The 16030-nt window shown below is 38.9% G+C and overlaps 2 protein-coding genes across 2 annotated transcripts; one reads left to right on the forward strand and one right to left on the reverse strand.

The window, feature by feature from the left end:
* Window positions 1–3686: 3686 nt before the first annotated feature.
* LOC140923092 (uncharacterized) lies at window positions 3687–9422 on the forward strand. The gene is made up of 4 exons (XM_073373156.1): window positions 3687–3838; window positions 4697–4831; window positions 7778–7888; window positions 8544–9422. The coding sequence occupies exons 1-4, from the start codon at window positions 3722–3724 to the stop codon at window positions 8676–8678; spliced, it is 498 nt and encodes a 165-aa protein (XP_073229257.1). The 5' UTR covers window positions 3687–3721; the 3' UTR covers window positions 8679–9422.
* Window positions 9423–10538: 1116 nt separating this feature from the next.
* LOC140923236 (von Willebrand factor A domain-containing protein 7-like) lies at window positions 10539–13760 on the reverse strand. Its single transcript, XM_073373321.1, has 3 exons — window positions 13344–13760; window positions 12092–12877; window positions 10539–11650 (listed from the first exon to the last, which is right to left on the reverse strand). The coding sequence occupies exons 1-3, from the start codon at window positions 13612–13614 to the stop codon at window positions 11082–11084; spliced, it is 1626 nt and encodes a 541-aa protein (XP_073229422.1). The 5' UTR covers window positions 13615–13760; the 3' UTR covers window positions 10539–11081.
* Window positions 13761–16030: the final 2270 nt, after the last annotated feature.

The following is a 16030-nucleotide window of genomic DNA, read 5'->3' on the forward strand; positions in this document are numbered from 1 at the left end:
TTTAAGAAAGAATTTTGTTGGCCTTCTAATCTCAATAATGATGACCTAACTTCTGTCTATGTAAACATGTATGTTGCGTTTTGTGACCTTCCTCACGTCTGAAAACGGGTGTTGAAAATGACATTCTTTGGTCTGAAATGGGGTCAGGATTTGGAGAACCGGGCAGACATCATCTGAATGAGAGATCTGGATAAAATATAAATACTAGCTGGGACAGGCACACGCACGCAGTGGGAAGCGAGCTGTAATGATAGAAAAAAAAAACATTTATGATAAGTCCGAAACTAACTATTTCCTGATTAAAAATTTGCCTCAGTCACTGCTCTTTTCTTAGTTAACCAGTCAAATAAGAAAGATATTTATCTAATCCTTCCTGTAATACACGAGCCCGTGCATTTCTGCTCTCATGGATGTTTACATTAACTCAGCTAAGCAGTTACGACAAAAATCGATGCACTCTACAATAGAAAACTTTAGCGACCATCAGTAACCGAAACAAAGCCTGCATAGCTTTATTCGTTGTATGGGACTATTCAACCTCAAGGCGGGGCCCAAAAATAGCTTCAGATTGAACAATTGAACAAGATCGGCAGCATGGGGTAAAGTATTTAATGATATTTTTAGAATGTCCAAAACTTTCCCTCTCATCCGCTCACGAATTTGTGACAACGAGGTTTCCAAAAGAAAAACCAAAGTTTAGGAGAGATACAAAGCCATTTGTAATATCCTACTTGCTTAACTACATTTATAGGAGATCTTTTACTATTTTAAAATTGTTTTTTTTTTTATATTAAAAAAAAATCAGTGGACTGCATATGACAAGCCAAAGTTTGAAGTTGGGCGTGACTCTAAGAGATAAGGTTGGTGAAAGTACATGAGAAGAGATGAACGTCAGCGAAAGGTGCTGAAATATTTCAGCTGATAACAAGTGGTAAATCGTGCGAGGAATTTAAGAAAAGACCACAGATAACATGCATTTTAAAGTTGTTGTAACCCATCATGACACGATAGCACTTCACGCTTCTGGAAATTTTAAGTAGAAACGGTACAGGATCTATGATTGCGTAAACACGCAAATGAGAAACAGTCGGCATCCAAAACATCTAAGTTTTGTTATCTCTGAGTGACATAACTCTTTAATAAAAACGCGACAGGAAATGTGCGACTTTCAGGCAGTGATAGGGCTTGGGATACTTCAAAGTATTTAAACAGTTAAGCGTCGCTCTTGAAGGACATACAACGCTCATCAGCGAGAGGACTCTTGAACAAACTTGCGTTGGGGCGCAAGCAGAACAAGCCCACTGCTTTAGGTAGGAAAACGTAAAAAACATTTTGTCTTTTGTAATACGAATATTATACAAACCAAGAAAAATTGAAAACGGTAACGACCACCTACTTTAAGAGATTTTCCATGAATTGAAAGACACGTGTCTATGATAGCATGGTGACGGTGCGCATGTTGCGAGACAATTTTCTCTTTTGTACAAAGTAACTAAAAGTTCCCTTCACATTTTCTAAGTATTTTCGCAAACAATTTTTAATAAAAAAAGATATAAAAACGCAACTTTCCTGTAAATCCTTGAAGCAAAGCATCGACACCACCTATGCAAAACTGTGTTCCGCAGAGCTATGAAGTATTACTTAAAATCCGGTTTTACTTTGTATACTAATGATGATGAAACTATGTTAATTACAAAAAGGTGCACGATGAGAAATTCATCTCAGTTTCGTGGAAATAAATCCCAAGCAGTGGTTCAAAAACAAAAAATACTCACAGTTAAAAATAGCGCAATCCTTATTTTTTGAATTAACCTTTTCACATTTTTAACTCACATTGAGTGTGAAGACTTCATTTTTTTCGAGTTTATCTACGCCCAGATTCATTTCTGTTTAAGCTCATCAAGATGTTTCTAACTTAATGAAAATACATACATGTCGATACACTTTGAAGGCGACAGCGACCATTCACGAAAAAGCTAGTAGACATCGCTTCAACAAGAAAGGGTTTCGGCAACGCGTAAGGTTTTGTTTTACATATTAAGTATGTTTTGAGTTAAAAATTACCTATTATAAACTTTTTATAAAACTGGCTCATATTCTATCTATTTAAAAGGGCAATAGTATGGAACTCCGCGGAAAATCACTTTGATACACTTTGAAGGCCACAGCGACCATTCACGAAAAAGCTAGTAGACATCGCTTCAACAAGAAAGGGTTTCGGCAACGCGTAAGGTTTTGTTTTACATATTAAGTATGTTTTAAGTTAGAAATTACCTATTATAAACTTTTTATAAAACTGGCTCATATTCTATCTATTTAAAAGGGCAATAGTATGGAATTCCGCGGGAAATCATTTCCTGTGCATGTGTAATGGGCCTAACTTCGATATCTTAAAATTCTAACATGACTTCGAGGCTTTGGGGACAAACGTCTCCATTGTCTCGCAATTCCCAGAGAACTTGAGCACAAAGAAAACATAACCAAATATAGAAAAATGACCAGAAAGTCATTTTAGAATTTTAATATATTAATTTTAATACATCGAACGTGGACTATTGGGACAAAACATTGATACAATTTCCAAAAAGCGAATCATTTGTGCACAATATTTGATAGCTACTGAACTTGGCGTTCTATTCTCTTCCTGAAGTCTCTTATCTGACCGTCGCATTCAGTCCAAAACTTCTTTTTAGCTTCCTTATGTAAAGAACAAAATAAAAACAAGGCAAAAACGGACTGAACTAGAAAACGCAACAAACTAAGATGCTGCTCAACTTTCTGATAAAACTAACTGCACCTATTGGACACAAGGAACAACCTTTTAAGAGCTCAAACGTGTGTTTTGTGCCAGTAGTAAACCGACTTCAAGTTTCAAGTTTATCATTTGTATGTTCCTATTCCGACTTACAGTGGAATGTAAGACATTCAGTCAACAATAAAGGACTATGCTATGCATGTAACACTTGTCCGTTCGCCAATATCGCTATACTGAGATATAACTGTCAAACTGTCGGAATCAGTTTTATCAGCACTAAATGTGTCTACCCCGTGTGCTAGAGGTTATTATTTCTTTTGTAACCTAATTCCTGATAGTTCGCGATGGAGCGACGAAAACCTCGCGGGGACAAGATTTATTTCAACCTAGGTATTTCAAGCACTGTCTTTTACATTGTAAATAGGAATTAATCACAAAAATAGAACGTTTTCTCGACTTTATACAGCCACAAAATTCATCTGTTAGGCCTTTTGGGCCCTTTCACAGACCCAAATGACAGATTTCCCCACCCTTTTATATCCTTCAACAAGTGAAATCCCCCTTTCGGGTGGAGCCTCCCCGTATAGGCCATCATAAGGAGTACCCTCCCGGGCACCATGCTCACAAGGCCTTCCCAACAAAGGGCCCGACAGTGGTATCTTTTTTGATTCATATGCCATCACTGACGATGCGCGCAGTTCGTCAAGTGTATGAGCGGATGACTATTCCATCAATATTAACCCCCAAAATATCGAAGTTCAAATAAAGCAAAATTTGCGCAGTTGAACCTTTCGCCAGTCCCACTGACTGTTAAATATTTTTTGACGTTACTTCTCTGATCCAAAAAATGCACACAATTAAAAATCGTGGTCAAATTGATTAACAGGACCCAAACATTATGAATTCTCCTAATTTTTCCTTTTGTTTCATTCAAAAAAAAGAAACTGACTTTTCATTACCACGGTGATGGCTCTCATCTCCCTTCGAGTTCTTCTTCTTGTAAGTATTTGCTCAATGCTGTGTAAAGCAGTTCCTTTGACGTACAGAAAACCAGGAGAATCCGGAGAACGCCTCTACAACAAGGTAAACACAAGGAGAACTAATTTACCACTAAAGTTACTCTAAAATCAGTGAAAATTCATGTTGCTTAAAAATTAATATCATGGTCTTTTCAGTAAACCAACTTCTCACTATTATGTTGGTCCATAACTGATCTGACCCCGGTGGGTACCTCTCTCATACATGTATAAGCTTTACAGGTATGTGCCGCCTCAAAGGGTTTGGAGTTTGGTGCCGTTTCGGTCGATAAATGGGCATAGACTTTGCTCATTTTGGTCTGGAATTGGGTGTGGTATTCGAGGGAACTCTGGAAGTGTATGAACATATTCATTGTTTTCATTCCAAATGGATAAGAGAGAAAGATTAATTTTAAGAAATCATTCTGTTGGCATCCTAATTAAAGTAATAATGACATAACTTCTAAGAGGCCAGGTCTGAAAACGTGTGTGAAAAATAAGATTTTTTCTGTCTGAAATAGGGTCAGGATTTGGAAAACCGGGGTCAATTTAATAACACATTTACAAATGTAGTTTACAAGTGTAGCTGTTGTTTTCAGATTCTAAAACAATGGCTACACTTGTAAATTACACTTGTAATAGTTTTATTAAATTGACCCCCGGGTGGCACAACCCCGCCAAGAATTTCCAGGAGTACTCCCCGGGGATCTACCTTCTTTTTCAGCAGAAAAAGGGGGAATGAGGGGGCATTGTGGGGGGAGGAGGCACTGGAGTTTACGTTTTGAACCTCTTATGCTAAAAACCTGGATCTGCCCCAGCATTACCATGCTGAATTAGTACAAAAGAGAATAAAGTTCAAACTAAGAATAAAACTGAACCACAAATATTCTGCAGAGTTGCTAACTTTTTTTCTTTCCCTTTTTAGTTGTTTCCAGATTATGAGAGAACTAGCCAAGATGAATGGAGCAGAAATACAAAATTTGTATTTGTTCCAAAGTATCAGTCCATTAGTGATCAGAAAATGAGAAAAGATCTTCTGCGAGACATACTACTTGATATGGTAAGGAACAAACTACTTAAAGAAAACCTTAGCATACTTATACAGCTGAGTCAGGAAACATAACTATGTAATCATCCTTCGGGTGGGGGGAGTGGGGGTATTCCATATAATGGCCTATACAGGGAAGCTCCACCCAAAAGGGGTCCCTTTTTTTGGGTCATGTAGCAGCTGCTTGGAAGAGAAGTCACCAATGGTGCCTAACCCTGACCCCAAACAAAAACTGAAACAATTGACAGAATGACATGTCATTGTTTTCTGCGAACAATCGGGAGAGACCTGACGAGCAGCTCCTACACAACTGCCTTTATCAGGCTTTAGGTATATGAAAGCTGGAAAGGATTTCACTAGCTGAAGTACAGCATGAAAGGTTCTAAATTACTATGTAAAAGGGGCACCATTTGCAAGTAAAACAGATAACAAAGGGGTACCATTTCTGTCAAAAATTATATATAAAAGGATAAGGGGTTATTCTGCCTCGTACAACTTTTTGTCGAGTACTCCCTTGCCCGTCTGGGTATTCCCATAAAGTTTCCATTAATTGAGCAATGTAAAACCAAATCTTACTTTAAACTGTCAACACCTGAAATATTTCAGAAATACGTATTATGTTATAGCCAATCACTACAAAGATCAGGTAACATGAGCAAGTAGCAAAATTGCAAACTAGTTAATTGGCTTTTTCTTTGCAACACAGTGACATTCCATTTCTGGTGCTCATAGGTTTAAAAAGGGCATGCCCAATGACAGCATGGTTAAATTTACATAATATCACTGACACCAACCCCTTATGCCCCAGGGGGTTCAGGGGGAGGGGGGTGGGGGGCATTGCCATTTATGGGCTATTCAGAAATGTTTTGTTGTGAAGGGTTGAGTTTTCAAGGAGTGCAGTCAGGGATAAAGGGTATGGAAAGCAAATAAATTTTGGTCTGGAATAAGAACACTTTATGGGAAACTGATCAGTTGTATGAAGAGCTGGAAATTTCTTGTTGATACTTAAGGCCTGTTTTCTTGGAGGTGGGCCGGTATGCCAGGTTGGGGAGGTAACCTGCTCAGGTGGGGTAAGAAAATAACCAACATTTACATGCACCCTTTAAGAACCCTGCCATCTCAGAGTGCACTTCCTCAAGATCATTGAATGGTCATCAATCATATAACTACAAAAATGGTAGGCAAACAACACTTGCTGCTCTTGCTGTGATCCTTTCAGTGGTGTGGCTTTCACTTTAAATGATGCAAAATGAATCCGACCCTGGTACCTTGAAACATTTACTATGGCAAAATTTGTCCCAGCTGCAATGGACTTTACCTGGTCTAGCAAACAAGGCAACCCACCCAGGCAGATCTTCCCACCTACTATGTAAACATGATGAAATTAAAATGAGAGATTATAATGGACAGGCGGGTTACCTCACCTATCTGGGGTCCCATGCCTCCATATAAACAGGCCCTTAGTCTGTGATAGGGTTGGGTTTTTTGTTGCCCACTCCAGAATAAGCAGAAAAATAATATGGCAGTTGAAGATGGTCTGGTGAAGGCTAAAGCAAGGGGTCCAGGATCCCAGTAGCACACCCCTTCCAAAAAATTATAGTAGTACCTTCCCCTCTCCACGCTTACATGTTTGTCCAGAAATGTGTAACACTTTTAAATTTACATGTAAATTATTGTGGCATCCCAGAGAAGACCAGTGAACTTTTCATAACAGCCAACAATTGGCTTTCACATAAAAATATAGTGCAACAGCATTTTTTTATAGAAATGTTCTTTCCAGGGGGTACCCAACCAGGTTGGAAAAATTACAGAAATTCCAGGGGGTAGGGGATGTGACAAGCACCCCCTGTGATGGAAATTCTGCCCTCCGTATTAGTAGGGTAGGGCATAGACATTTTTTGGAACTACAAAGTTATAAACATAAGAGGTTTGACTGTAATATGGTAGAGAAAATGCCTTCAGCCAAAACAAAGCATTCGCAAAATGACTTGGGTGGGCAATACAAAATGTCACACAAATCACTATACTTTGTCAACCCAAGCCAGATTCCAAGCATTGTATTTGTGCCTCGGTTCACGGTCTATTTCTTCTCTTATACGTCACCTCGAATTATTGCTGCGATTTAACTCTATTCCATCAAGGTTGGCCTTGATTCTCTTCAATACTCAACACCAGGTTTTGAAGCTCGATAAAGATCACTGCAAATGATCATGTGCGCAAGTTGACTGTAGACAGATTTTCATTCTGTAAAATTGAAAATGCTGTTAAAATGCTTTCAGATGGCTATAATCGTTTCTGTTCTAAACAAGTATTTTCGAAGAGTGACATCTAGGCGCAAAATGGCTCAGATGTGTGGTGAAATATCGAGACAAGCATCACACAAAAGCTGACTTCTCAGCACGGGTCGAGGCTCGTACTGCCTTTGGTCAGTGGTTTCTCAATGGACCGAAGACATGCGTCCTTTGCATGCGTCCATTCCGTATTTGTTCCCATTCTTGTCCCCAGAGCCCGTCGTTTCTTAGTCACGTGGTCTTACGGGTATGAGATTTTGTCCATTTTGGACAGGAATCGGGTATGGCTTTCGAGGGAACTACGGGAGTGTACGAACGTATTTATCGTTTCAATTCAAAATGAGTAAGAAGGGTCTAAGAAAGAAAGAGAAATATGCGAATTCTAAATAGATTGCTAGAACTTTTTTGTTTGCGCTCTAATCTTAGTAATAATGACATAATTTCTGCCTAAAGGCCAGTTCTGAAAAGTGGTCTGGTCTGAAAACGGGTCTGGAAAATGACATTCTTTGGTCTGAGATAGGGTCAGGATTTGAAGAACCAGGCGGCACACCCCCACCAAAAATTCCCCGGAGGAAAACGAGGCTTAAGGTTCGCAAAAACATGATTAACACTTTCATTCCCGTTCAAAAAGTCAATTTTTTGTCTTAACACCAATCTTTTGTGATAGAATAAGAGACGACTGGAACAAACTGGACTGGTTAAAAGACGACAACGCTGTCACGCCGGGTACGGTTGTACCCATGGAGACGAGTCGCTAAATGAAGCAGAAAGTAGGCAGGTACGTCCGTTGGACATTTATTTTCGAAATTCCGTTCACCAAGCATAAAGAAAACTCGACCACGTATAGCTTGCTCCCTTCCTGAGGAGATATCTTCTATGATAGTTTACACGAGGAGGCTCTTTCCTCCCGATAGGCTTACCTTTTTCAGGCTTTAGGTATACATAAGAAGGGACATAGATTTCACTATTTGAAGTACAACTGTACACAATCAATCAATCAACAACTCTATTTATTTAAGGCAACAAAAGGCGGGTTAGGAAAACTGCCTTTTCAGAATGATATAGAAAGACTTAAAAGGGCCAACAGAAGAATTTTGGGGCTTTGAAAAAGTCGTGAAAATGTCCTGATTTCTACACTAAGCACAAAAAAGGGATACCATTTGTCAATGGAAGGTATACGGAAGGAGGACCCCCCCCCTCAAGATCCCTTCAGATAGTGTGCATGGAAGACGCCAAGAAAATTGAGCAGGAAAACAGAGAGCCTGAAAAGATGGGAGGAGGAAGAGAGGAAGGTACGAATTTGTCCTGTTCTCTCTTCCTGTTTCTTTCTTTCTTCCGCTTTTCCCCCTCCCGCCCTCTCCATTTATCAATTCGCTTTTTATTTTGTCGACTTTGAATTATATTAATCAGTTCACTTCATCTTGTCTCTGTAGGCGCTGGCGAGAAAGGAGCCTGGGAAAATGCGTGACATGAGCATAAATGAATTCAAAGAATATGACATGGAACTTGAGAAAGATTTAAGAAATTTCGAGGATAGTTGGCGTTATATCTCGCCCAGCCAAATGTAAATACTAATAATGAAAAATTTATTTTCTCTCTCCTTTGTAAGTCAGTGGAGAACCGAAAGTTCTGACTTTTCAGCCTGTAAAAAGTTGATAACATATCGAACGCCAGCCCGAAAAAACAGCCGATCATTTGCAATGACAACACTGGTTTTCCCATCAAATGACGTCTGACATACGAGCGCAGAAATCAGTCAATACCGATCACGCGTTAATACCCAGGTCTGGGCAGTGCTTCTGATTGGTTGAGGCAAATGTCCCTCGCAGCACGACCAATCAAGCGATCTACCCGATCTGGGTAGTAACACGTCATCAGTATGGAATTTTTGCAGTCGCTCCTCAGACGTCATTTCGCGGGGAAACCAGTGGTGACGTCGCAAAATGTCGGGTGTTTTCTCAGGCTACTCAAACGAAACCTCTAACGAAACACTGGTACACCGTTAGTACTTTTAATGTTTCAGGGTTTTAAAAGATAAGCTTTTGTTATTTTTCCTGAACGGCTTCTCAGTTATTTCATAAACAGAGTTAAGAGTCATGGCTCAAACTGAATTCGTCGAAATGTATGTTGGGGACGTGATCAGACTAGAATCAGACATTTCAAATCACAAATGACGTATAATCCATGTTCCTTCTAGGAACTTGCGTCGTCTCCTCTTGCAAGGGTCTTATAAAAACAGGATGTAAATTATTAATTCCAGTGGTCCTAAATATAATAAAAAGGATCGAAAGAAATTGCTCAGCGCTCTAAAACTCATAGTGATCAGTTCTGTAATATTTTATCCTTGAAAAATACGATATAAGCTTTATAAAAAAGAATAATGTTTCTGCATTTTATGTAGGATAATTAATAAAAACTTTATCTCTAAACTGGACGAATGATTGTTCTGATTTAAGTCTCTTTATTCCACAAAACAGTTTCATGATCGGGTCGATACCCCCACCTCCAGCACCTAGGGGATTAATGCTTGAAAAACGCCCTACGAATATGTCTGTATGGTTCTGGGATGATGGGGTTCCAATTTTTCACCTCCCAAGTGTTTTATTGAGTTCCAGTTTTGGCTTCTAAGTCTGACATGAGGGAGCAAATGATACCTTTGTTTCAAGGTCTGAGATGGTGTAGGTGCATGCGTGGTTAAGAATTTTGAATTCTCATTATCATTTGGCGGGCTATTATTCATTGTAGCGGTGAACCTTGCTTAGGGATTAGATTTTGTTTTCTCGCGCATACATTTATACATATAGAAACTAACCGTTCTTAAGGAGCGAGTCAAGACTTGTCCATGGTCACCCTACGGTATCATTTAAAACGTGGTCAAACAAAAATGAGAGATTATCTGAATAGGTGGGTTACCCCACCTAAGCGGGTTACTTCACCTACCTGGGGTTCCCCACATCTATGCTAACAGGCCCTTAAAGCTCGTTAGGTCATCGGTCTGTCTTAAACTACTGTATTTGTGTGATTCACCTACGTTTCAGCCACGGTGAAAAATCTTTAAGTTTTCTTATCTTTGCTTTGCTGCAATCTTTCATGTTTTCTTTCCGTGCGACTTAGTTTTTTCAAATCTTTTGTTTTCGTTTCTTTCTTAGTCAAATCGTTAAATGTTAGTTGTAAATAGAGTTTGAAGTACCGGCTTCAGCTCACAAAGAGGTACACCAACGAAACATTCCACTCAAAGTTTTGAAAGTATCACCCGCGAACGAAACCTGTGTCCCACTAACAGTTATGGTACGAAAGCAAACTGCATATAAAAAGAGCAGCAGAGTATTGAAAGGAAAATATAACACAACCTTTTTTTCGGAGGCTAAGATCCTACAAGGTATATTAAAATTACTCCCAGTTACCTAAAATAATACCTCAGACGACAATTCATGCTTTATAGATTTTATTCACGTTCTAAAACTGATAATCGATGGAAAAACAACCAAAAAACCTACACAGCAAAAAGCAATGACCCTTAGCCTTACACCTGCGTATTTAGGCGTTACTTTCAATCACGAGTTTTATTATCTTCCCTTAAAAAGTTAAATCGATTTGTCGTTCGAGTCGTTGTGAAACACTGTCCCAGTGATACTTTTCTCAAACAAGAAGCTAGGCTGCATCTTGACTTCGATGTTTAAGACCGACTTTCAATGCGACCCTACGAACGAAAATCTGTCATTTGATTCAAACAGGATCCCATCATGCAAGGCCCTGAGAATTACCCTGATTCAAAAAAAGCCCTAGCATCTATATCAATTGGTTCTTAAGTGTTCTTAGCAACGCATTATGAAAAAGCTTTTATCCCATCACCGAAGCAAAGCGAAACACTAATTCCCAAAAAAAAAAGTTCAAATCAGAGAGTTCACACTAAATCATCAGTTTGAAGAACTGGAAAGGCCCTTAACCGGCCTGCACTCCTGTAGTGCACGTTATACAACCATCAGCCTTACTACGTGACCGACGGTCTTCTTGGAGGTTCGGCCTGTAACAGTCGCCAGGACTTCATTGCTGCTCCCTCGCGCAGCTGAGTATGGTGCTTTGAAGGTGACTGAAAAGAAACTTTTTCGGCCTTTGCGAACCGTGATGGAGGTGCGGCGAAGACGGGCAACATATTTTAGGCGATCTTTCACCTTGATGTCAAACCGTTCGGTTTTTCCAGTGTTGTAGACCACAAACATGACAAAGCCTTTCCCTCCTCTTGGGACAGTGAACTCGTTCCTGGCATAAAGGACTCTGATAAGGGCGTGGCTAGGATGGACCAGGTTGCGCGAGTTTCGTTGAAAGCTGTAACCCTTCTTTGTTTTACCCCTCAATTTTAGCGAAAAGGGCGCAGAGGGAGGGGTAAAAGACGCCGAGAAATGAGCGCCGCTTGTTCCACGGGGACTGATATTGGTTGTTCCGAGACGTCTTCCATCCTTGCTAATCAGGTCAAGTTTAAGGGTTTTGGTGTTGATCATGTTTGCGCCAGCTACAGTTGTGATGACCAGGGCTTTCCTGCCTGTGGAGAACAACGACGCGCGAGTCTGTTACTGTTTGCTTTGGAAAATTTACTTGTCAAGGTAAGTTTGCTTCAGTTGAATACTTATTATATTGGTGAGTAGAAATATTGTTTTCACGGAATGGAGTGTAAAGTCTGACAATTTTAGAGATGCTTGTATGAGCAGAATTTGATCCCTACGTCCAAACCCACATCTTCCCTACCCTTATCTATTTGTGGTCTTCTTGCACTTACAATGGTACTTACTAAAGTTGAAACCCGAGTTGATTTCCTCGATAAATGCCAATTGCGTCATTACATAACAGTTCTGGATACACATTTTAATAGATACATAACAGCAGCGATATAATTATCATAGTGTGTGTGTTTATTTTTTAGAAATTTAGGCCGGACTAGTGTTCGTTTCACGAATTGTTAATTTTCTAGTCGAACTAAGCTTACCAAGTAAAGGATGAGAAATAGGTATCGGTCTCTTAGTTCGTCCACGGCTTGGAATCATGACAAAGAAGTGCTCGAAGTCAATATTAGTTTTACTTGAGCCCTTGACCTGGTACGAGTGTTTGCCGGCCCTTGAAACTGCCAGTTTCCAAGTTCCTGGCCGGGGGTGGTTGATTTCGTATATAGCTCCTCTGGACAAATAGATCTTCCCTGAGGTCACAGAATATCCCCTCGGATTTTTAAGAGTGATTGCTGGGTTCATTCTTTCGGTTGCCACTGAAATAATTATTTTCTCTGTGGAATCATCAATAGGTATAGTGTATGTGTATCTTGACAGACTCCTCTTCTTCTTTCCGTTTGTACTCCCAGTTTCCCCTTTTTCCAGACATGTTGCTCCTGCCAGTGCCCCAGCAGTTACGCCAGACAGCTTCCTCAGCTCGTTACCATTCGGAAGTTTGAACAGTTGACCACAGGTTTCTTTTGCCATTTTTTCAAATGGCTCATAAGAAGAGCGGCCACACAGACCAGTGGTAAAAAAGTTTATAGTTATGCCAATTTCTTTAGCAAAGAGAAGTACTTCTTTAAGATTTTCTTTCGTATAGTCCTTAGCAGTGGCGTCTGTGAAGACGTACAGCGGTGAGCCACAATTTGGACTTTCAGCCAGCGCGTCTAAAATTCCTTTGAATGTCAGCTCTGGGCAGTCTCCACCTGCATGGGGGCGAAGCTTCTTTATGTCAGTGACAAACTGTTCTTTTTGGTCAGAGCTCCTGTATGTGACTGGTCCAGTTCCTAAAACAAGACGTTAAAACATTTGCTCTTTAGCAAAGTGAACACAGGTTAAATCATACCCCTTCCCGAAGAGTTAGATTAGGAAAATCCGGTTGTATGTACATTTAATGACAACCGCCTCTGAGTTGCCAGGCGACACTTCTTTCGTAAAACTTCTTCAATAATATTGAATCTCAAAGTATCACTGAAAACGGAATCCATTTCAGGTTTTAGTGCAAGAGAGATGTGCCTATATTACATTCTATTTACATCGTCTTGTTGAGCTCACCACAGGCTGTTTTTCAAGCGTTTAGTATTAAAATATTACAAGAGCCCCCTCTTCGAGCCCTTCTACCTATTCCTTTAACAGAGTATGAAGCCTATTTTGCGGCATGCTTGTTTCGCCGAAGGGTCAAAAACCAATAGGTTTTTCAATTGAGACGTTCACTAACATATTTAACAATTTTGCAAATCCTTATTCGCTTACCTGGATCATTAAAAGGCGATAAAATATAGTCAACGGTCTCATCCCTTTTATGATGAACAATGGAGTTTGCGATATCCTTGGCTGCTTGAATCTCATCGCTCATACTTCCAGTGTCATCAATTGCAAACATAAGGGTGACTTCGCCGTTTACACTCATGAAGGTGTCAAACATAGAAGGACCAAGCTCCTTTTTGATCGAATCCATAAACGTCTTCACAGCACTGCTGGTTGCAGATCGTCTCTTTCTTCCAATTTTTTTTGCCAGCTGCATCGCTGAATATATACCATGGCCAAGAGACTGACGGGCGAACAAATAGTTCCGTTTCTGCGTCGCTAGTTTGATGTTTGCCTTGATATTTTTTAGACGACGAGTACTGTAGTGGTATCGAGATCCGGCAGCCTGAGCCTCATACACGGCTCTTTCAATTTGATCCAGGGCCTCTAGAAACTTGTTCGAAGGAGAAGTTCGTTTCTTGACGGGACGTACTTTTGTCGATGTCACAACTAACGGCAACAAGAAAAGCTATAAGGAGACTAAAACGATGATACTGCATTTTGACTCCTCACTCTAAAAGCGAAATCTAGTCATAGTGAGAGTCTGTTCTCATATGGTTGTAACATCCATAATAATAACAACATTTATTATTATTATTATTATTATTATTATTATTAATTGAAATGAAATTGTTTTTAATTCGAATATTGTTTTTAATTTAATTATTTTTTTCGAGTCAAAATTACGTCTTTTTAATCGAAAAAATTAAAATGTCCAATTTTATTTTCAGCCCCCCCTCCTCACTGTCATTATTTCGCTCCGACGCCCCTGAAAACCATAACTAGGTCTTTAATTGGATAGTCTTTCTTTATTAAATATTTTACATTTAAACTCACTTTTATATTTTAAACTCAATTTTTAAATTAGCTTATAAATAGATAATTATTTTACTTAGCCTTAGTCTAGATTACAGCTTCCTTAGTTTCTTTGTTTGCTATAGTTGCTGTAGTCACCGCTATAGCTGCTGTAGTGTGAGTAGTTACCATAATTAGAGTGGACGCTGTAATTTTTGTAGTTGTTGTAGTCTGAGTAGTTGCATGCACTTTAGTTTGAGTAGTTACTGTAGTTTGTGCAGTTGCTGTAGTTTGAGTGGTTATGTAGTTTGTAGTTGCTGTAGTTTCTGTATTTACTGTAGTTTCCGTAGTTTGTGTAGTGAGTTATTACTGTCAATTGTGTAGTTGCCGTTTTTAGTTTCTATAGCTCAGTGCTGTTTTAGTGCCATTAGTTTGAGCAGCTTCTGTATTTTGTGTAATTACTGTAGTTTGTTTGCTGTACTAGTGTAGTTGCCAGTAATTTGACGGTAGTTGCTGTAGTTGTTGTAGTTGCTGTAGTTTTTGTAGTTGCTACATTTATATGATAAATGTATTTTCTGTAGTAACTTTAGTTTGTGTAATGAGTTACTGTAGTTTCAGTTTGTGGAGTTGCCAGTAGTTTGTGTAGTTACTGTAGTTTGTATAGTTACTCTAGTTTGTATAGTAACTGTAGTTTGTGTAGTTACTGTAGTTTGAGTAGTTATTGTAGTTTGTGTAGTTTCTGTAGTTTGTGTAGTTACTGTAGTTTGTATAGTTACTCTAGTTTGTATAGTAACTGTAGTTTGTGTGGTTTGTGTAGTTTGAGTAGTTACTGTAGTTTGTGTAGTTTGTGTAGTTACTGTAGTTTGTATAGTAACTGTAGTTTGTATAGTTACTCTAGTTTGTATAGTAACTGTAGTTTGTGTAGTTACTGTAGTTTGAGTAGTTTCTGTAGTTTGTGTAGTTTCTGTAGTTTGAGTAGTTACTGTAGTTTGTCTAGTTACTCTAGTTTGTGTAGTTACTCTAGTTTGTATAGTAACTGTAGTTTGTGTAGTTACTGTAGTTTGAGTAGTTACTGTAGTTTGTGTAGTTACTGTAGTTTGAGTAGTTTCTGTAGTTTCTGTAGTTTCTGTAGTTTGTGTAGTTACCGTAGTTTGAGTAGTTACTGTAGTTTCTGTAGTTTCTGTAGTTACTGTAGTTTGTATAGTAACTGTAGTTTGTATAGTTACTCTAGTTTGTATAGTAACTGTAGTTTGTGTAGTTACTGTAGTTTGAGTAGTTTCTGTAGTTTGTGTAGTTTCTGTAGTTTCTGTAGTTACTGTAGTTTGTATAGTAACTGTAGTTTGTATAGTTACTCTAGTTTGTATAGTAACTGTAGTTTGTGTAGTTACTGTAGTTTGAGTAGTTTCTGTAGTTTGTGTAGTTTCTGTAGTTTGAGTAGTTACTGTAGTTTGTCTAGTTACTCTAGTTTGTGTAGTTGCTCTAGTTTGTATAGTAACTGTAGTTTGTGTAGTTTGTGTAGTTACTGTAGTTTGTGTAGTTACTCTAGTCTGTATAGTAACTGTAGTTTGTGTAGTTACTGTAGTTTGAGTAGTTACTGTAGTTTGAGTAGTTACTGTAGTCTGTGTAGTTGCTTTAGGTTTGAGTGGTTTCTGTACTTTGTGTAGTTGCTGTAGTTTGTGTATTAGCCAGTAGTTTGAGTAGTTTCTATACTTTGTGTAGTCGCTGTAGCTTGTGTATTAGCCAGTAGTTTGAGTAGTTGCTTAGTTTGTGTTGAGTTACCGTATTTTGTGTACTTACTGCGGTTTGTGTATTTTCTGTAGTTGCTGCAGGTTTGTGTA

This window comes from Porites lutea, chromosome 13 (genome assembly GCF_958299795.1).
Source record: "Porites lutea chromosome 13, jaPorLute2.1, whole genome shotgun sequence".
Classification (NCBI taxonomy): Eukaryota; Metazoa; Cnidaria; class Anthozoa; order Scleractinia; family Poritidae; genus Porites; species Porites lutea.